At 40.5% G+C, this 21221-nt stretch overlaps 4 protein-coding genes across 4 annotated transcripts; 2 read left to right on the forward strand and 2 right to left on the reverse strand.

The window, feature by feature from the left end:
- The first annotated feature begins 4759 nt into the window (after positions 1 to 4759).
- On the forward strand, positions 4760 to 5518 carry LOC6556242 (trypsin beta). Its single transcript, XM_026979104.1, has one exon. It carries the CDS (start codon positions 4760 to 4762, stop codon positions 5516 to 5518), a length of 759 nt encoding a protein of 252 aa, XP_026834905.1.
- Positions 5519 to 13897: 8379 nt separating this feature from the next.
- On the forward strand, positions 13898 to 14701 carry LOC6541026 (Golgi-associated plant pathogenesis-related protein 1). The gene is made up of 3 exons (XM_001968350.3): positions 13898 to 14202; positions 14259 to 14485; positions 14544 to 14701. The coding sequence occupies exons 1-3, from the start codon at positions 14005 to 14007 to the stop codon at positions 14629 to 14631; spliced, it is 513 nt and encodes a 170-aa protein (XP_001968386.1). The 5' UTR covers positions 13898 to 14004; the 3' UTR covers positions 14632 to 14701.
- Positions 14682 to 15819, reverse strand: LOC6540947 (repressed by EFG1 protein 1). The gene is made up of 3 exons (XM_001968351.3): positions 15211 to 15819; positions 14909 to 15135; positions 14682 to 14846 (listed from the first exon to the last, which is right to left on the reverse strand). The coding sequence occupies exons 1-3, from the start codon at positions 15754 to 15756 to the stop codon at positions 14699 to 14701; spliced, it is 921 nt and encodes a 306-aa protein (XP_001968387.2). The 5' UTR covers positions 15757 to 15819; the 3' UTR covers positions 14682 to 14698.
- Positions 15820 to 18564: 2745 nt separating this feature from the next.
- On the reverse strand, positions 18565 to 19462 carry LOC6541405 (hypodermin-B). The gene has a single exon (XM_001968352.3). It carries the CDS (start codon positions 19420 to 19422, stop codon positions 18688 to 18690), a length of 735 nt encoding a protein of 244 aa, XP_001968388.1. The 5' UTR covers positions 19423 to 19462; the 3' UTR covers positions 18565 to 18687.
- Positions 19463 to 21221: the final 1759 nt, after the last annotated feature.

A 21221-nucleotide genomic window follows, 5' to 3' on the forward strand; every position in this document is an offset into this window, starting at 1 on the left:
TTAAAAAATGTCCCAATGCTGAAGTTCTATACTCCATAACTCAGCTTATCTTAATCGGATTTTGAAGTGGCATACCTCTAATTGTTTCTGGCGCAATTCTCTAAAAAACTGCATTCAAATTATAAAATGTATTTTTTTGAAATTTTTTTGTAATTTTTTGGATGTGATGATGTGTAGATATTCATAAAAATTAAAAAATGTCCCAATGCTGAAGTTCTATACTCCATAACTCAGCTTATCTTAATCGGATTTTGAAGTGGCATACCTCTAAATGATTCTGGCACAATTCTCTAAAAAACTACATTCAAATTAAGAAATTTATTTTTTTGACATTTTTATGTAATTTTTTGGATGTGATGATGTGTCATCAAAAATTAAAAAATGCCTCAAGGCTGAAGTTTTATACTCCATAACTCCACTTATCTTAATCGGATTTTGAAGTGGCATACCTCTAATTGTTTCTGGCGTAATTCTCTAAAAATCTGCATTCAAATTAAGAAATTTATTTTTTTGAAATTTTTTTGTAATTTTTTGGATGTGATGATGTGTAGAACTTCATCAAAAATTAAAAAATGTCCCAATGCTGAAGTTCTATACTCCATAACTCAGCTTATTTTAATCGGATTTTGAAGTGGCATACCTCTAATTGTTTCTGGCGCAATTCTCTAAAAAACTGCATTCAAATTATAAAATGTATTTTTTTGAAATTTTTTTGTAATTTTTTGGATGTGATAATGTGTAGATATTCATAAAAATTAAAAAATGTCCCAATGCTGAAGTTCTATACTCCATAACTCAGCTTATCTTAATCGGATTTTAAAATGGCATACCTCTAAATGATTCTGGCACAATTCTCTAAAAAACTACATTCAAATTAAGAAATTTATTTTTTTGACATTTTTATGTAATTTTTTGGATGTGATGATGTGTCATCAAAAATTAAAAAATGCCTCAAGGCTGAAGTTTTATACTCCATAACTCCACTTATCTTAATCGGATTTTGAAATGGCATACCTCTAATTGTTTCTGGCGTAATTCTCTAAAAATCTGCATTCAAATTAAGAAATTTATTTTTTTGACATTTTTATGTAATTTTTTGGATGTGATGATGTGTCATCAAAAATTAAAAAATGCCTCAAGGCTGAAGTTTTATACTCCATAACTCCACTTATCTTAATCGGATTTTGAAGTACCATACCTCTAAATGTTTCTGGCGCAATTCTCTAAAAAACTGCATTCACATTAAGAAATTTATTTTTTTTTAATTTTTTTGTAATTTTTTGGATGTGATGATGTGTAGATATTCAAAAAAATTAAAAAATGTCCCAATGCTGAAGTTCTATACTCCATAACTCAGCTTATCTTAATCGGATTTTGAAGTGGCATACCTCTAAATGATTCTGGCATAATTCTCTAAAAAAACTACATTCAAATTAAGAAATTTATTTTTTTGACATTTTTTTGTAATTTTTTGGATGTGATAATGTGTAGATATTCATAAAAATTAAAAAATGTCCCAATGCTGAAGTTCTATACTCCATAACTCAGCTTATCTTAATCGGATTTTAAAATGGCATACCTCTAAATGATTCTGGCACAATTCTCTAAAAAACTACATTCAAATAAAGAAATTTATTTTTTTGACATTTTTATGTAATTTTTTGGATGTGATGATGTGTCATCAAAAATTAAAAAATGCCTCAAGGCTGAAGTTTTATACTCCATAACTCCACTTATCTTAATCGGATTTTGAAGTACCATACCTCTAAATGTTTCTGGCGCAATTCTCTAAAAAACTGCATTCACATTAAGAAATTTATTTTTTTTTAATTTTTTTGTAATTTTTTGGATGTGATGATGTGTAGATATTCAAAAAAATTAAAAAATGTCCCAATGCTGAAGTTCTATACTCCATAACTCAGCTTATCTTAATCGGATTTTGAAGTGGCATACCTCTAAATGATTCTGGCATAATTCTCTAAAAAAACTACATTCAAATTAAGAAATTTATTTTTTTGACATTTTTTTGTAATTTTTTGGATGTGATGATGTGTAGAACTTCATCAAAAATTAAAAAATGTCCCAATGCTGAAGTTCTATACTCCATAACTCAGCTTATCTTAATCGGATTTTAAAATGGCATACCTCTAAATGATTCTGGCACAATTCTCTAAAAAACTACATTCAAATTAAGAAATTTATTTTTTTGACATTTTCATGTAATTTTTTGGATGTGATGATGTGTCATCAAAAATTAAAAAATGCCTCAAGGCTGAAGTTTTATACTCCATAACTCCACTTATCTTAATCGGATTTTGAAGTACCATACCTCTAAATGTTTCTGGCGCAATTCTCTAAAAAACTGCATTCACATTAAGAAATTTATTTTTTTTTAATTTTTTTGTAATTTTTTGGATGTGATGATGTGTAGATATTCAAAAAAATTAAAAAATGTCCCAATGCTGAAGTTCTATACTCCATAACTCAGCTTATCTTAATCGGATTTTGAAGTGGCATACCTCTAAATGATTCTGGCATAATTCTCTAAAAAAACTACATTCAAATTAAGAAATTTATTTTTTTGACATTTTTTGTAATTTTTTGGATGTGATGATGTGTAGAACTTCATCAAAAATTAAAAAATGCCTCAAGGCTGAAGTTTTATACTCCATAACTCCACTTATCTTAATCGGATTTTGAAGTACCATACCTCTAAATGTTTCTGGCGCAATTCTCTAAAAATCTGCATTCAAAATAAGAAATTTATTTTTTTTTAATTTTTTTGTAATTTTTTGGATGTGATGATGTGTAGATATTCAAAAAAATTAAAAAATGTCCCAATGCTGAAGTTCTATACTCCATAACTCAGCTTATCTTAATCGGATTTTGAAGTGGCATACCTCTAATTGTTTCTGGCGCAATTCTATAAAAAACTGCATTCAAATTATAAAATGTATTTTTTTGAAATTTTTTTGTAATTTTTTGGATGTGATAATGTGTAGAACTTCATCAAAAATTAAAAAACTGCATTCAAATTATAAAATGTATTTTTTTGAAATTTTGTTGTAATTTTTTGGATGTGATGATGTGTAGAACTTCATCAAAAATTAAAAAATGTCCCAATGCTGAAGTTCTATACTCCATAACTCAGCTTATCTTAATCGGATTTTGAAGTGGCATACCTCTAAATGATTCTGGCACAATTCTCTAAAAAACTACATTCAAATTAAGAAATTTATTTTTTTGACATTTTTATGTAATTTTTTGGATGTGATGATGTGTCATCAAAAATTAAAAAATGCCCCAAGGCTGAAGTTTTATACTCCATATCTCAGCTTATCTTAATCGGATTTTGAAGTGGCATACCTCTAAATGATTCTGGCACAATTCTCTAAAAAACTACATTCAAATTAAGAAATTTATTTTTTTTTAATTTTTTTGTAATTTTTTGAATGTGATGATGTTAGAACTTCATAAAAATTAAAAAATGTCCCAATGCTGAAGTTCTATACTCCATAACTCAGCTTATCTTAATCGGATTTTGAAGTGGCATACCTCTAAATGATTCTGGCACAATTCTCTAAAAAACTACGTTCAAATTAAGAAATTTATTTTTTTGACATTTTTTTGTAAATTTTTGGATGTGATGATGTGTCATCAAAAATTAAAAAATGCCTCAAGGCTGAAGTTTTATACTCCATAACTCCACTTATCTTAATCGGATTTTGAAGTGGCATACCTCTAATTGTTTCTGGCGCAATTCTCTAAAAAACTGCATTCACATTAAGAAATTTATTTTTTTTGAAATTTTTTTGTAATTTTTTGGATGTGATGATTCAAAAATATTAAAAAATGTCCCAATGCTGAAGTTCTATACTCCATAACTCAGCTTATCTTAATAGGATTTTGAAGTGGCATACCTCTAAATGTTTCTGGCGCAATTCTCTAAAAAACTGCATTCAAATTAAGAAATTTATTTTTTTGAAATTTTTTTGTAATTTTTTGGATGTGAACTTCATCAAAAATTAAAAAATGTCCCAAGGCTGAAGTTCTATACTCCATAACTCAACTTACCTTAATCGGATTTTAAATTGGCGTACCTCTAAATTACCTCAATAACCTCAATTCTCTAAAAATCTGCACTCAAATTTAGAAAATTTTTTAATTACATTTTTTACTCGTAGAGTAAAAGGGTACGTTAGATTCCTTGAAAAGTACAGGAACTGCGAAAGCTAGAATGTTGAGATTAAGCATGCAGCTTTCAGAGACATAGACGCAGCGCAAGTTTGTTTTCAAATATTGCCACGCCCACAAACCGCCCAAAACTGTCACGCCAACAATTATGAAAATTAAAAAAAAAATTTTTTTTTTATATATTGTAAATTTCTTTAGATTTGTAAAAAAAACTTTTTGCGACACCCACTGCAATTAAAAAATCCTGCGGAACCGTGGTTTTCACATATTGCAGCGCATGCATATTTTTGAAACACTGTTGAACAGCTCTTACTCGTATATTGATTTTCTATAATATTATGAAAGCTAAAAGCTTGCCACAAGTTAAGCTATTTAGAAAATAAATAATAGATAACCGAAACGTAGGTTATAACCACACTTACCAGCAACTTTTAAGTGAAAAGATAAGTAGTCCATAAACTTACTGACTTATATGCCCTTACTATTTGACACCATATTTGGCACTATAAAAGACTGGCGCGATTTTCAGTTAAAACATCTGAAACAGAAGTCAAACAACTCGATAATGTGCTTGAAGCTTATACTGTCTTTATCCATTGCTGGCCTGGTTTCCGCTGCTCAGATTCCTGGGCCAGAGGAACGGATTGTAGGAGGTCACTTCATTCCCATCGAATATGTGCCTTGGCAAGTGTCGGTGCAAATTTTTTCGAATCATAAATGCGGTGGAGTCATCTACAGTGATCGTGCTATTTTAACTGCTGCTCATTGCCTTCGTGATGTAAATATTACGGATCTATCAGTTCGCGCTGGATCTTCGCATTGGAGCAAAGGTGGTCAGGTGCTAAGAGTGTTGAATGCCATTCCACATCCAAAATACCTGTATTCTGACTATCCGTATGATATTGCTGTACTGATTTTGGAGGCCCCTCTCAAACTTGGTGGCGCAGTAAGGAAAATTTCTTTAGCCGAAAAGACTCCAGAAGATGGAACAATTACTTTGGTCTCCGGATGGGGAGATACTCTAGAAAACTCTTCATTCCCATGGCCAATACTGCATGGCGTCCACGAAACTATTCTAAATAGAATGGAATGTCAGAAAATCTATAGTTCATTAACTAAATTAACTAACGACATGATCTGTACCCACGGACCCGGAAGAAGTGCTTGTAGAGGTGATTCTGGTGGCCCTTTGGTTGAGATGGAAACTAGGAAACTTATTGGTATAGTTAGCTGGGGATTCCGTTGTGGTACAGCTCCGGGGGTCTACGCAGATGTTGCATTCTTCCGCAACTGGATTAAGTATACAGTTCAAGAAAATATTTAGAAAATGATTGTCAAAATATACTATTAAGTCTATGTATTTTTTCATTTTTGAATACCTTGTAAATTTCACTTTTAAAAAATGTTTACTTTTTTATTCATTATTTATTCCGCAATTTCTACCGATATTCCAGAAAATGTTGAAATTTCTCGTTTACACTTCCACTACCTGAGTAACGGGTATCTGATAGTCGGGGAACTTGACTATAGCATTCTATCTTGTTTTCATTATAGCCATGCTCATATGGTAACCTCAATCAGTTTTAAAAATGATAACAAAGTGTTTGTTATAACAAGTGTTAGATTAAATTCCATTATGATTTTCCGCAACAACTGAGCACCCCCACAGCCCAGTTACGAACTTAATTTAAAACCTGTATCTCGAAATTTGGTAATATGTATATTGCTCCCTTGAATTGATTTGTTCTTCATCAATAAATGCATTGTGCTTCCGCTGACACTGACTTGCCTGTCGGCAACACACAATTGCATTAATCATACGCCCCGTGGGGTGCATGGTGTTGTACTCGAAGTGCCATCACACATTTCCTCCACTTCCTGGCGCCCGGAGCATCCATCAAATTAATGGAATTTCATATTTGCATGGCTCTTGTTCGCCCGCCAAAGAAATTTGTTTATCCAGCTAAAATGCTATCGAGTTCGAAGCCCCACCCCCTCAACGCGCCCCATGTAGTTAGTTCTTCGGGCCGAGCGTGGCTATTACTTTTTTTGTTGATATTTTTAATAGAATTACTTTCCAGACTTTTGAGCAGCATAGCTGAAAGTGGCCAGCGGACATGGAGCTCCAGGCAACGGACAAAAGCAATTTAAAACGCTGACTCATAACCGATGTGGCCGCAGAAACAAGTTTGTTTAAAAATTTTATTGAATTAAACCAATTTGGTATGCAAGTGGGGCGAACTCTCGTTGGGATTAGGATTCTATTTTAGTACAGACGCACTGGGAAAGTCGGATAAGTTCACAGTTTGCGCTGATTTTGTAAGAACATGGCGTCTGTGAACATTTCAAGCGGTTTCTTTCAAATTTCATTTCATTTTCTCTCAGTGCAGCTTAAATTCCAAGCACGTTTCACCCACGCAGTTCGATGTTTTAAACGCTTTTCCGGCCAAAATTCGCATAGAATGCAATCAGATAGTCATGCACTTGGCGCTTGGTCAAAATGCCCACGGGCCCTAATCCTTGTCAACAACTATCGCCTTCTGGGGTCGAGGTGAGAACGCTATTTGGGGGAGTTGGCAGGGGCTGGCAAATGGGAAATGGGAAATGTGAAATGGGGAGCAGATACGACTGCCCCGGGGGTAAGTTAAGCTAATTTCGCCAGGCGCTCCATCGAAGGCTGGCTGTTCGGCCGGCAAGTCAAGTGGCCCGCTCCAAGTGAGCAATGCACTCGCCCAATTAAACCCGACCGGAATCCGGCCAAAGCCCTTGACGTGGCTGCAGATGGGAGTAACTGACGGGAGTGGTCATTACTCATGGTTATGGATACTAATCGCATGCACTTGGAAAAGCATTCGCATCTGAAGGATTGCATATCTGGCTGCCTCAGATTTATATGCGGTGCAGCTTTTTTAAATAACTTCCTAAGTATTATGAAATATCTTTAAGTTACTTCTGGTTCATGCCTTAAAATATTTCCCAGCCATAGCTTGGATTGGCCCGTTCTCTAATCCTTGTATCTGGTATGCAAAATTTCAGTGCAGGCGGCAATTGAATGATAACACAAGCAGCAGCTGCACCGTTAAAACTAAATTGGCGACCAAACGACTGCATGTCTGCTGCTCCCCACTGCCCACTGCCCACCACCCACTGCCCATTTTCCGCTGTCCATGGAAAACGCCCGTCGGAATCTGTGGGCATTTTTGGCAGCAAATTGAAATGAAAATCTCGCCGCGGTTTTCTGGCTTTGTTCGCCGCTTGGCCAGCGGATGAAATCTGGTGCCGGGCTGATAAAGAAGTCCTGGGAAAGGGGAGTCCTGGTTGGAGTTTAGTGTCAGGAGAATTCCAAACAACAACCGAGGGAATTATTAAGACTGTTTTATACTGTTTTGGTAATAAAACTTAAGAAATATTGAATTTAAGTAAGCAATATGCGCTTATAATCATATTTCTAGTGCTTTAGTAGCACCACCAACCCATATAGGAATACTTTAGGGAATTGGTTTTGCGGAACAGCCTCCACAATCCCCCTAATAGCCCTTTCCCAGCAGCCCGGCAATCTGCGATCTATTCATATCGTAAAATACAAATGCAACTGCGACCAAAGCACCGCAAAACTATTGCCAGCGACGGCGATAGCGATGGCTTCCTATTCGCAGGATATACGCAGCCATTTCCGGCGCCATAGCTGCCAGCTTCCGCTTCACCTTCTACCACCCAACCCCCGGGGCACTTTGATGGGGGCGCCCCGAGCTGTCGGGAAATCCACCGTCTGATCCCACTTTCCACTCAGCTCTCATACCCTTTCCCTCAATCGTCTGGCAAACGCAGGCTTGACTTTAAGCGATGGAAATTTGAATGCGCCAATGCGCAATTTATGATTATTTCATGCTCATTTTAATTTGCCCATTCAGCAGACCGCTTTAAAGTGGCGGGCAGAAAGGGCGTAGTGCTCGGGTTGCAGCTGCTGGAATGAGATAGCGGCAGGGCCTCATTAATTCCATGCACGTTTTCCCAGGAAAAGCGGCGGGGAAATGCGGAGACCGCTAATAAAACAAAAATGGAAAACATATAAATCAGTGTCCTTGGCACGTGTCGCTGTCCCTGTCGCTGTCGTCGTCGAAGTCATTGTGCTTCCCAGGTGTAGGCCCCGTGGGTCAACCCAAAAGGATCTTCGCCCCAGCATCGGTTCCTCGCATCCTTGGCATCCTTGGCATCCATGGTATCCCCATTCGCATTACCACTTTTGGACTTGTGCGCTGTCACGTTGTGAATCTCACGAGGGCCTGCACACGCGGAGAAACAGGGAATCCGAATCTCAGCGTCGGGGAGAAGACGATACATGCGTGCTGCTACACTGGGAAAAATATCGAGAGCAATTAGTGCTGAGTACCTAGCATATAAGCGGATGTGATGCAAAGCAATGTTACCAACCTTTATTAAGCTATTGAAGCTGAAAACATATGGATGATCTTCCTATGTCTAAGCTTTCTTTCAGTGCATTCCAAGAGACAGGAGGGCTACCACGGAGGCGTTAGGCAAAATGGAGCTGTAAAGGGTTTGCCCCTTTGGGGTTGTCCTCAATTCCAATAGGAGCCGATTTCAGCCAGTGATTGCATTATAAATTAAAATACGTCAACGCAGCGAATCAACAGCTGCTATCCTTGCCAGGACACTCGGAAAAGCCACCACATGCCAAGCATTAAGCATGAGATATTCACGCGGTGCATTAGTTGTCACTGTTTTTCCAAGGGGAAAATGTTTAAATTTAAATAAGAGCCCAGCCATTAGTGCCAGAAATAAGAGAGTGCGGCATTTTACATGTTTATAGCTTACAAAAGTTCAGGTGGTCATAAAATAGCAAAAAGGGAGCCGAGGAAAATGTGTAGAATTCGAGGGCATGTAGTATCTGTGTGGCGCAACCATTGGCTTTTTAATTAAACGCTGGCAACTGAGGCAATGTGCAATGGCAGAATCTCGAAATGACAAACAGAACCGAGCAGCTCACAAAGCGAGCCAATACAAATATTGTTTTCCCTGGGTTTCGGCATTTTTACGATACATTCGCTTCAAGGATACCAGGATGCCAGGGAAGAAAGGTTCAAAGTCGTAGCAACTGTTATTTGTCCGCTCATGCGGAGTATTTAATTGCATCCCAATGGAGCGCACTTGGGAAAGTGCAACGAGAATCGGTAAACAGCAGTGGAAACTGGAGGAAAAGCGGTGGTAAAAGCAGGGAAAAGTTGCAGTGGGTTGAAGTGGGTAATCGAAATTTCGCCTGGTGCTTCTTTTCAAGCAGACAAAGTTGGAAAAGGGCGAAAAAGTGGCGGATGCAGAGGGCAGGACTCTGCTTTCGCTCTCGAGGGGTACACAACTATTTGCCAGAGTAAACAAATATTTACATATGTTTGTTGAAATTTCATGCTTCGCCGAGTCCTTGCATTTCCTTGACAGTTTCTTTGTGAACTTTCCGGTTTTGACAAATTAGTTGGGGCGAAGTCAGCTTTTCAGGTGGGTAGTGCACAATGGAGTCATGTTCTGTCTTGGCATGAATTGAATAATCCAATCATCTCACAGATTTCTCCCCTATATTCAATTACCAAAGAAAACCACTTTGATCGCATCAAAAGCTTAACGAAACCCATTAGATTTCACTTCACCTAATTCACCTAAGACCTGTGGCCCACATCATAATTTAACTTTTCATCTGCTAGACCTAAACGTTGAATCTGGATTCCGGGGCCAGAGTTTTGCCACTCTAAGCGGAAATTGTGAAATAAATTGAAATGCAAGGCAGGCACATAAATTATTTGCCAGTCAACAGCTGAGGCAAATAAATAAAAATGGAAATGCATTTTTTGGTCAGATCCTCAAGCTCGGGACATGTCTCGTTGGCAAGTCCATAAAACTATCAGCAAATTTCGGTAGAATTAAAATATTTATGCACTGTACGTGTGCCACATGTTTATGTGTCCCTAGCTGCATTTTCCATTTTCCATTTTCCATTTTATATTTTCCATTTCCCTCTGTTTTGTTTTCCTTCTCTGGCAACGCAGCAGCATGATTTGTTTATTGTTTTAATAAACGTCAGCAATTTTCTTGGGCTTTTAAAGTAGCATTTCGAACAGGCTACATGTGCGTATGATTAATGTGGCATTGTCAACTGAATTAAAAAAAAGAAATACTCTTCGCTCTTGCGCTGCAAACTAAATGGAAAACGCAAAGGGCAAAGGGAAAATGGAAACTTTCAATGCAACCAAATGCAATGCCACAATGATTTATGGGCCAACTTGAAAATGGACGATTGTTTCACCCGCTTTTGGGGGTTTGGCATCGCATGGAAATTGTGGAAATTGGCGGGATTTTGGGGGCGGTGGGGGCGGGTCCCGTGGTGCTTATGGCCATCGCCATTTATTTAAAACGTACGCGAACATCGAATCGTGCTGCGATTTTCCCGATTGGAAAAATTGAATTATACCCATTTGATGAGCTCAATAAAAACTGGCAGCTGCCTTTGCCAATGAAGGCAAAGTTCGGTTAAAAAGCAGTGTAAGTTTTGGACAGCCGTCATGAGTATTATGAGATTAAGGCTTATGATTGTTTTTTCCCCCAGCTTAAATCGCCATTTCCAGCTGTTGAATAAAGTTTTAAATCCAGTGCCATTCAGCTGGTTTCAGCCGTCGCCACATACGCACTTTTCACATTCGCTTAACTCGCCGGCGGAAAATTTCCACCGCCGATTGACGCGATAGCTTTTAGCCAAGTTCATTGCATGAGAAGGCAAAGCCAATAAAAAGGGCGAAACGAAACAGCGCCATTTAGCCGGAGGCAAGGCGATCTCCATGCCACTGTAACTCGCTCAATTGAATAGACAAAGGGGGGCACTCAGATGTGGCGCCCCTTTCAACATCCACTCCTTGCAGCCCCTCCACTCCCCCTGCGCAGGAGGTGGCATTCCGAACAGGCGCTCAGAAATCGCAGACAGGTGCCCGGAATTCAGCCGAAAAGGATGGCGGCACAGTGACAGCGGATTGCAGGGGATCAGGGGAGCCCAATCGGGGGTTATTACACTGCGACAAATACTGTGAGTGTGCCTGACCATTGTCCCTTTTAAACTATTATAACAGCTGGTATGTAATGGTTATCCAGGAGTCTCATTTGTTGAAACATAACATCCCAAGTACGCTTGTGGGTTTATATGGATTTATATGGAATTTGTATTGAAAACCCGAGTGTAGTGGTGGCTTAAAGTAGCAGCCAGCTGAGGGGCAGAGTCCTGAAGTTTGGCGACGGCGGCCACCGTTAGTAATCCACTTTTTCGTCCTGCTCCTCCTGCGCCTCCTGCCGCCTCCTGCTGCTTTTGCCTTCGTTTGGGCCGCAAACATTTTAGCTTTTATGGCCGAAAGGCGCAAAATATGACTGCCAGCCAGACTTTGTCGGCGCACACATGCAAATGCAATTTGCAAACATTTTTCCGCCAAAAAGTCGTGCATGAGAACGAACCCAAAATCGTTCGTTGTTGTAGTTTTAAGTCGCTCGATGCCAATCCCAAGCCCAAAAACAAATTGGGAAGGGGCGGCGGAGATACTCGTATTCACAAAAAACTTTTCGCTTTGCCATAAACCGATTTGGTAGCAAATTTTATGTCGTTTAGATGGAAAATTTCCATTTGACTGAACTTCGCGGGTATCAGGGAGCTCAAGTAGCTCAGATCGAGCTTTGTTTGCTCGATTTTTCAGTGACTTATTTCCGCTGTTGCATTTTATCGCTAATTGACATTACCGAGGGTCAAAGGCAACTGGAATGGCATTCGACTAATTGAATTCCGGGTGGGCGGTAAGTGGAATGGCGGGAAAGGTATTCATTAACCTTTGGCACTTTGTTAATGGATTTAATGTGTAAGTGATACTAAGCGGTGTGGAATGTGAAGTTTATAAGGTTTGAAAACGAGTTAAATACTTACTCTGTGCGACTGAAGGATTATTAATAATGAAATTCAGAAATTTGTTTTCAAAAAAAGTACAGTAATTGGCAGCAGATAAGATTGTTTGGCTTCAAGTTCTGAATGCCTTTTTAACCTTATTAGACTTGTAAAAACTGCACATGTTTTTTGCATGCATTTTTTGTGTGCTACTTCCCCAGCACCAAAACATGGCCAATTCGCATCAATGGGAATCGGAATTAAAGGCAGTAACCGTATGTGCAATCGAGTGCATCCGGCATCGGATGCCGTGTGGTTGATGGAAATGTGAGCCTGTTTGTCCAGATACCAGATACCATATACACCAGACCCCACATCTATGATGCCCGTATGCTTGAAAGGAGAGTGCGAGTGTATTTATTCTGCGTATGGCGCGCACTGTACCCTCCACTCGACCAGCAATGCATAAATAAACGAAACCAAATTTGCGAAATTAATTAAATCGACAGCAAAGTAACGTGTGCGCTTTGCGTTTTACGCTTTGACTGCGGCCAGCTTACAACCCAAACAATTCGGCCACCCAGCCACACATTTTCCAACATTTTCCGATGCCACCGAAATTGTGAATTGTGCATTGTGCGGATGACGCGGCTGTGCATCGCTTTTCTGGCAGAGGCCATGGAAAGCTGAAAGCAGCGAACAGGCTTAAAGTTTATTACAATATTACCAGCATTTCTGGAAGCGGCTTAAATGGAGCCGCTGTCTAGTAAAACCCAATCAACTCAATAAATACTTCCATTTAAAAGCTGTGTAGATTCACAGCAAATGAATATAACACATGAAATGGTTCGTATTAATTGAATTGAACCTATACGATTTCATTGGCATTGAAATAATTATTTATTACCAATTAATGCAATTGGCTTGTAATGCGTAAGCGCTGTTTCCCATTAATACTTATTTAAGGTAGCTGCTTGTTTCAGCCAACTCTAAGCCCATGGCCGACTACTGAAGTACTTATACACAAATCCCCATAAATCAATGAGCTAGGATATAATTTAGTGCCTGCTACATGAGTATATGAAACGCAATGCTGCGACCCCGCAGGATAATTCCAGCGAGTCTGCCTGTCCTGCGGCTGTATCCGCCTATCTGTACATCGGAGCATCGGCTTAATCTCTGCCGGGAGCAGCGACATCGGCCGGTCCATTGATTTGCATTTGCACAACTCATTAGGGATTCACACTTGAGCCCCTTCCCCCGCAGCACACACACACACACACACTCACGCTTAAATAATTTAATATTCAGAGTGTTTCGACATCGAAATTTGCACTTCGATGGCCTGCGCTGCGGGCGTTTGATAAGCGGCCTCCATGTTGGCCAACTCCCATTATCCAGCCCGTTTCAGCCGGCAATTAATGGCACTCCAATTGCCCGATTTGCCTGTACCATATGGCTGGACTGCGAAAGAATGGCCGGCTCATTAATAACCAAGCCCAAGGACATGCATCACTCATACGTCACGTTGGTTAATCCCACTCGCAGATGCAGAAGAAGGATGTGTGATACAGTCTGTCTAATTTCCGTCAATGAATGTGCTCGTCACCCACAGCCTGTGTTTGCGGTATCAATCACAATGCTAATGCCGATGTTTAGGCCACATTATGAGGCGGGTCGAAAGGGTTGTCGGCTGTAAACAAACATCGTGACTGATGGGTGAGTGACTTAGAGCTCAGCGATAATTTTAATAGACTGCCTTGTATACAATAAATTTTGCGAGCGTAATCTTATCTTAAAAATGGTTGATCAAGCTAGCGAGCCTAAAAAGTCATTAAGTATACGTAAATCTGGTTAACTAAATCAGGGCGCCAGCCAATCCCCCAAAAAATATGGCCAAGAGAACCGTAGCGCCCATACCCAAAACCCACGAGCGCACTCCAGGTCCCAGGGGTCAGGATACCAAGGGCAACAACGAGCTCTTCCTGAAGGAGGTCTTCAATACCACCAATAAATATCGGGCAATGCACGGTTGTCCGGCTGTGACCATTAATGCTGAGCTCAACAAATTGGCTCAGGAATGGGCTAATGTAGGCTGAGGGAAATAGAGCTAACTATATTGTATAATAATTTGGACAATTTCCAGCATCTCCGGGATCAGAACACCATGGCGCACAGGCCCAATCCCAAGTACGGCGAAAACATTTTCCTCTCCGGCGGAATGGATGTGACCGGAGATCTGCCAGTGGAAATGTGGTATCGGGAAATCAATAGCTACGACTTCACCAAGGCTCAGTTTGTGCCCACCGCAGGACACTTTACTCAGCTCGTCTGGAAGTCCTCGACGGAAATGGGCTCGGGTGTGGCCCGAAAGTGAGTCTCCATGTCCTATATGGTAATCCTATTCATATATGTACTCGTATTCCCATAGAGCGGACAGAACTTGGGTGGTTTGCAATTACAATCCTCCCGGCAATGTTGTGGGTTTGTTCAAGGACAATGTGCCCCCCAAGCAGTAATCACAGAATTCTTTTTAATCAAAATCTTAAGCATAATAAATACGTAATCAGGGTCCAGTATTTTTCTTTATTTAGTATGGCTAGCTTTTCTAGTTTCCTCCGCAACCAAATCCGATTTAGGTAGAAGGAATTTTCTAGGCAGGACATTCTCCGTAAAGTGATCGCTTACATTTCCAGGCGGGTTGTAATTGCAAACAATCCAAATGGAGGAAACACTGCATGAAAAATTAAGTTAGTCTCAGAGTTTTGTTTGTATGACTTTAGATTATAAACGCACTCGCATGCCACGCCCACTCCCAGGAACTCCGTCTGCCTCCAAACCAACTGGCTAAAATGCCCAGTGTACAAATCAAAGCCGGGCTTCAAGTAATCGTAGTTGTACTTTTCCTGGTACCACAGTTTTAGTATTTGCTGCACGGAGAAATTGGATCTCCGGACACACATTATATTCTCGCCATAAAGCGGAGTAGGTCGAGTTTCCAGTGTATTTTGATCAGCCAATTGCTGGGGGAATCAAGTTTAAATAAATTTGGTTAGGTTTCACAGTTCCAATGCGTATATAGTAATAATTGAACCTACATCTGCCCACTCCTGTGCATAGGAACACAGTTTCTCATCCATTTTCAGGGGCTTGGCGTTGTGGAGCCTTCGGTACTTATTGGTTTCTCTTAGTATAGCTTGTTTTATGGGCCTAGATCGAATTTTGGGCATTTTGTATTCTTCAAATTCGTTTAACCGAGAATTGCTATGCTGTTTAAGCTTTCCGGACTGAATGGAAGTCCTGGAAAATGTTTTGCACTTGGGAGCCGTGCATTGTATGCATCTTTTACCGTGGGACCAATGCCACGGGGACTCGTTATCCTTTTCCTTGTTAAGTGAAAATTGTACTGGCAGAGACCTCGTAGAATTTTTTCTGGACTGTGAGCTTTGGACCTCGCAGGCCAGACAGTTCCGGGAATTATGGTAAATCTTAATGGGCTTACGGCAAAAGGGAGCAAGGCAGCTGCGGCACTTTTCCAAATCGCGATGGCTGGAATCGCAACCAATAAACGTAACGTCATTGTGCTGAATTAATTGGAAAGGACATTTCTCTGGCGACTGGGCGTCTTTCTTTTCATTCTCCATTTCATTTTATGTATTCATCGTAATTTCGGGAATTTTGTAAGTGTAAATTATTTTGGAATGAAGTAAAAGAGACTGGTGGCTGGTGCCATATTTTCCTAGACATTCCGCCCTTTCCACCCCACTTTACTCTGGCTTCCCTTTTTTATTAATATTAATTCAGTTTTTTCGTTTATTTTCGCGACAATTTCGCGTCACACATCATTAATTTTAAATTCCCGCCATAAATATCAACGGGGCGTGTATGAGCAGCGGGTGGTGACGGGTCACAAAGGTGTCAAGGTGAAATTATGGCAGCAACAAGCGCCTCTCCCCGTGACCTATGACCTCCCCTGAGTTAGCCTGCTTTTTGATTGACTGTTTGTCACTTGGGCATGAAAATTAAAATGGAATTTTTTACGCCCGGAGTTTGGGGTCGGTTTTTTAGCGGACTGTTGTTGAATTGATGGAGATAAAAATATTTATGATTAAATTTTCATCAATGATTTGGAGCTCAGATCGTTAGGCTTATTGCACTTTCGTAATGAAAATGTAATAGATGGCAACTTTTCATATAAAGTCACACTGCAGCAATTGAAATCAAACAATTGACTTTGAAATTGCTAGGGAGTGTAGATTGTTAGAATGTTTAAAATGTCACTAACCTTGCCCTTTCAAATCTCTGTGAAATCAGATTGCCGATGTTCTGCTGCATTGATTCGTAGAACCCTAATATTTTCCGACTTGCCACTTTCCGTGCGGCAGGAGCTCTATGTTGTAGACCCGTAACCGTAACCGTTAACCCAATAAACCACTTTTGGGGGCGACAGGAGAACGGCATGCGACTTTCGCTGTTGGCTTCAGTTTCACACCGTCAACAAGTGACGAGCACACCATTGCAAATATCCATAGGCACACAGACAGATACGTATACGTAATACGTGTTACTGGCATCACGTCAAAGTTGGTTGGCGTGATGCCACAGAAATTCCAGCAGGCTGCAACAAAAGCGAGTCAACTGAAATGGGGTAACAGTCAAAACAACAGCATGAAGATTGGTAAAATTTAAATTCACGCACACACACACATAGTCGCAGCCAAATCCCAGCAGGAAGAAAACGTGATCATAAGGGCTGCCCCAAAAAGTATACTATGAATTTTTATGGCGCATTTTCGGGTTTTTTTAATTTCCACAAGCTAGCACAAGAGGAAAAGGAACCCTCTGGTGATGTACGTGATGGTTCCATATATTGCACTACTGAACCCATGACCTCCCGGAGGTTACAAAGGTACTTTTTTAATCGTGCGTCACCTAGGTCCGAAAATAAATATGCTAAAATGTAATTAATTTTTACAATTTTTCATTTTTTGTATAGAATTATGAGTTAGTATTGACCTACAATAGTATATTAAATTAGTTGCGGTTTTGCCTGATGAAGCTCGGGTAAAAAGGTAATTCTGTCATATATTAATTTCAGAAATTTGTGGCATAAAATGCATTTGGCTTTAATATTATAATTTCAACTCTTGAGGGATTAAGCCGCATTTACCACTTAGTTTCCGCAGCCGTCACACAGGACTCTTTGTGCCATTGTACACCTCGTCGAATAGTTAAATGCGTTCAACTGTCAAAAAGCCGCAGACAAAAGTTCAATTTAATTACCACAAAAGAAAGTGGGCCAACAAAAGGTGTGCCATTTCCATGGGGAGCCCAAAACTTCGGATCGCACTGTCTGCCAATGAATCCTACCGACTGCCAATGAGTTTTACAATGTAATTAAGCAGACAGGGGAACTTATTTCTCTTCTCCCCCACCCCCCTTTTGCCCATTAACCCGGGGTAAATGAGGTCAGGGGGCGTGGCAGGAGGCGGAGGCTGTGGGGCAGGCACCGAATGTCGAAGGGCGAAGGAAGATCCTCTCGGTGAAAGCTTTCTTCGTTATGCATTGTAATTTGCGTGTAATTTTCAAGGCGTTGGGAAAAACGTGGAAATGCTTCTGCAACAACAGCGGCAATAATAATTGCAACTGCAACAACAATAACAACAATTACAACACCAACAACATGAACAGAAACACCTGCAACAACAAGAGCAGCTGCTTAAAGGCAAAAGTCTCATTTATTTTAATGTGTCGACGCTGACGACGTGCAAATGTCTGCCAGTTTTCCAGCAGGTTTTTCCCTTCAGTTTTTCCCTTCGCCAGCGAATTTCCCATGTTCAAATTGCACGCAGATGCAGCGGCCATTGTTTGTCAGTGTGTGTGCGCGTGAGAGTGTGTGTGTTGTAATTATTAAGCTGACAATGCAGATGCTGCTCTTCCCGCTGATTTGAGTTGCAGGGTTGCAGTTCAGCCGATTTTAAACCGATCCAGGTAAAAATCCGGGATCAAAATTCTTGGCAAATGAAAATTAAATTTTAAAATGCGCCAATGACCAGAATTTGTTAATTGGTTTCGCAAAAATCCATTATAAGTAGATGGCCGTTTTAAAACAGCCTCCTGATCGCCGCCTGCAGCCCTGGCTTTAGTGGCTCTGTAATCCGCTGTGGGTCAAACCCCTCAAGGCTCATGGCTGACAACGGTCATAACAATGCCAATTTTAATGGCCATTACAATGAGGCTCATAACCATAAAAAATGCACAGCCGTCCAGAGAGAAAGAGAGCTGGAACCAAAATGAGAACAGCGCGGGGAATCATGAGCATTTATTGGGCTTATGGGCCGTATTAATAATGTTCATCTGTGCCGTTCTCTCCCAATTCATAGAAAAAATGCAAATGAATTAAATTTCAATTTCGCAGTGAGTGCAGCAAATAAAAAATGTGTGCGTGTATGGGTAAGCGAAAACAATTTGCAATATTTTGTGTTGGCCAATTGTGCGGGGATTTCACTGGGGATTTTTGAACTGTATACATGAAAAGGTGGTGCTTACATTGATCTGCTAAAAAGTAAAGATTCCTAGCCTATTTTAAAGATATTCATTAGCTTGGCGGTGGCATCAATCCACACTTTGAGCATAGGAATATTGGCATATATAGTAGATTCTTTGATGACGTCACAGGCACTTTCCCAGGAAAGGATTCCGTACAGTAGATTATTGGCAACCAAGGGAGCGCCAACAAATTTTTGACAGGCGTGGGGAACTTTTCCCGTGGGAGCTGCGCACATCTCGTCCAAATGGATAAGTCTGCCCTTTAGAGCATGGTCCGTCGCGCATTTCAAATGATCTTGCATGCGCACATCGACCCTCAGCAAAACTGCCGTTGAAGGATTCAGGGCAGAGAGATGTCCCCAGCCCGAAACGGAGGCATTTGTTCCAGGACGCGAAGTGCTGGCCAAGGAAATGGTCTGAACATCGCCGCCCAAGTACAGTGGGTATCTCAGCTGAAGTAAGGCCACATCACTCCGCCGTAGACCAAGAACCTGCAGCCTCATCTTTCTGACCGTCAGCACGCTACCTCCGGCGTTTATCTGGGCAGATCCCACTCGCACTGAGATGAACTCCAATCTGGCCTTCCTCACACACTCGGCAATGGTTAGGATGATATCGTCGCTGTATATCACTCCTCCGCAGTGATGTTTGCTGTTGATTTGCACCGAGGCTTGCCAGGGAACTTGTTCGATGCCTATGGCCTCGAAATCGGCTGCTATTTGGGCAGTGAAAAATAACAGCAGGAAGCCTTTGAGCAGCATTTCAACGAACTACTTTCTAAGTCCACCGCGTAGAGATCACTGAGTGCTAACAAAATACACTTCAGACCAGCTTATATAGACTCATTTTGCAAAGGCATATTTTTTGGCATATTTATCGGCAATTGATTGTTTAGTCACGCTTTCGATTTGAGTTGAGCTACTTACGGCTTTTGATTTACTGATGCATTTTTAGAGCAGGATTTTAAAGACAGATGTATTCGTAGTCAGGTTGTCTGTAAAAGATGAGATGTAAAATTCTGTTTATATCATTTAAATTTACATATTTTTTGCCTTGGCTTTCTATATATACTTTTCAGAGCAAATTGGGTGTCCAAATAAAGCCATTAATTTCCTGGTGGAATGTTTTTCTTCGCAATTTCTTGGAAACCTCTTGCAGTAATTACGATTATCAAGCATACGCAGTGGTGACCAGCAAAGATAAATTATTTACAAAAGTGGCAAGCAAAGTTTATCTTTCACCCGACAGACAACAGTTGCCATTTGGCTGTTGATTTTTATGAAAGAATTATGGCCACGCCGTGGGGGTGAAAAGCCGAACTAAATGGCTTCCTGTGGCTGCAGTTTTTCCGCCTTCCGCTACCCGCTACCCGCTTTTCATTGTCTTCCCCTTGGGAAACCTGCTGTGCAAGACGTATAAATGTATTTCGCAAATTGTAATTTAAAGCATTCTGGAGCGCGGCCAAGTAATAATTTGTGTTGCAATTGTGCATCCTCTCGTCCTGGCAACGGATTCCGCATTTTGAATGGTGAAATGGAAATGGAAATGGCGGAATTGATGCGCTCCACTGCACTGAGCCCGGGTCTTATCCTTAGCAGGAGCTGAGCTGAGAGGAGCTGGCATTGTTATCGCATCCCTAGTATATTTTCCGCGCTTTCCTCCATTTTCCCCGGTGGCGGCATATCAATGCGACTGCTTGAGAATAGCATTTTATTGCTTCAAACAACATGGAAAGTCAAGTGTTGCAGTCCCCTTATTTTTTGTGCTTTTCCGCATCCGCCCTGGATGCGATGGATGCGAAATCGTTTGGCGAAATCGGTTCGGCGCAATAAATTCTATTAAAATGCAATTTGAAGGCTCTGTGATTTTAAATAATGCCAAGAGCCATCGGGTTAATGCAGACAGCCGGCATCCTTGGCGCTTTGTTATCCTGGCAATCGTTTCCTTTCCCAATTTTTTCATCCCTTCCAACTGGAGATTTATGCAATCTCCTGCTGTTGTTTGTTCGCCGAAGTACGAAGGATATTCGAAGTATTTATGGTCTGCCCGGAGGGTCCTTAGCTAATTGGGTTGTCAATTTAATCGGAAGTTGTTGAGGCTTATCCCCGCGGATTTACCCAAAGTGGGCTTTCTTCCTTCTGTAAATACTTCAGCGTGTGTATGGGGAAAACCGCAGCCAAAAGAAATTGCAATTTAATTAATGCCAAGTGAGAGAGGAGATTAAAGTAGTTGAAATGTCATTAGCACAGCAGCCGAAGGAGCTGATAGGGAAAGAGGGATCAGGCTCAGGGCCAAAAGGCATCGAGGGGTCAACGTGTTGACCACACAATTGTGTGGTCACGTGATGACTTTTTGGCGCTGCTCTTGTGGTCATCATTTTAGCCACAAAAAAGCGAGGAGATGGAGCAAGGAAACCACAGGCAATTCGCTGACTCCGGGGATTGTCTCCGGCTTCTTTTTTGGCTCCTGCTCTTAAAGTTGCGCCGGAGATCGTGTTAAAAATTCATTAGGAGTTTTAATTAAAATTCTCTCTGTGGCCCACAAAGGCGCGTTCAACACT

This window comes from Drosophila erecta, unplaced genomic scaffold, assembly GCF_003286155.1.
Source record: "Drosophila erecta strain 14021-0224.00,06,07 unplaced genomic scaffold, DereRS2 tig00000055-arrow-pilon, whole genome shotgun sequence".
Classification (NCBI taxonomy): Eukaryota; Metazoa; Arthropoda; class Insecta; order Diptera; family Drosophilidae; genus Drosophila; species Drosophila erecta.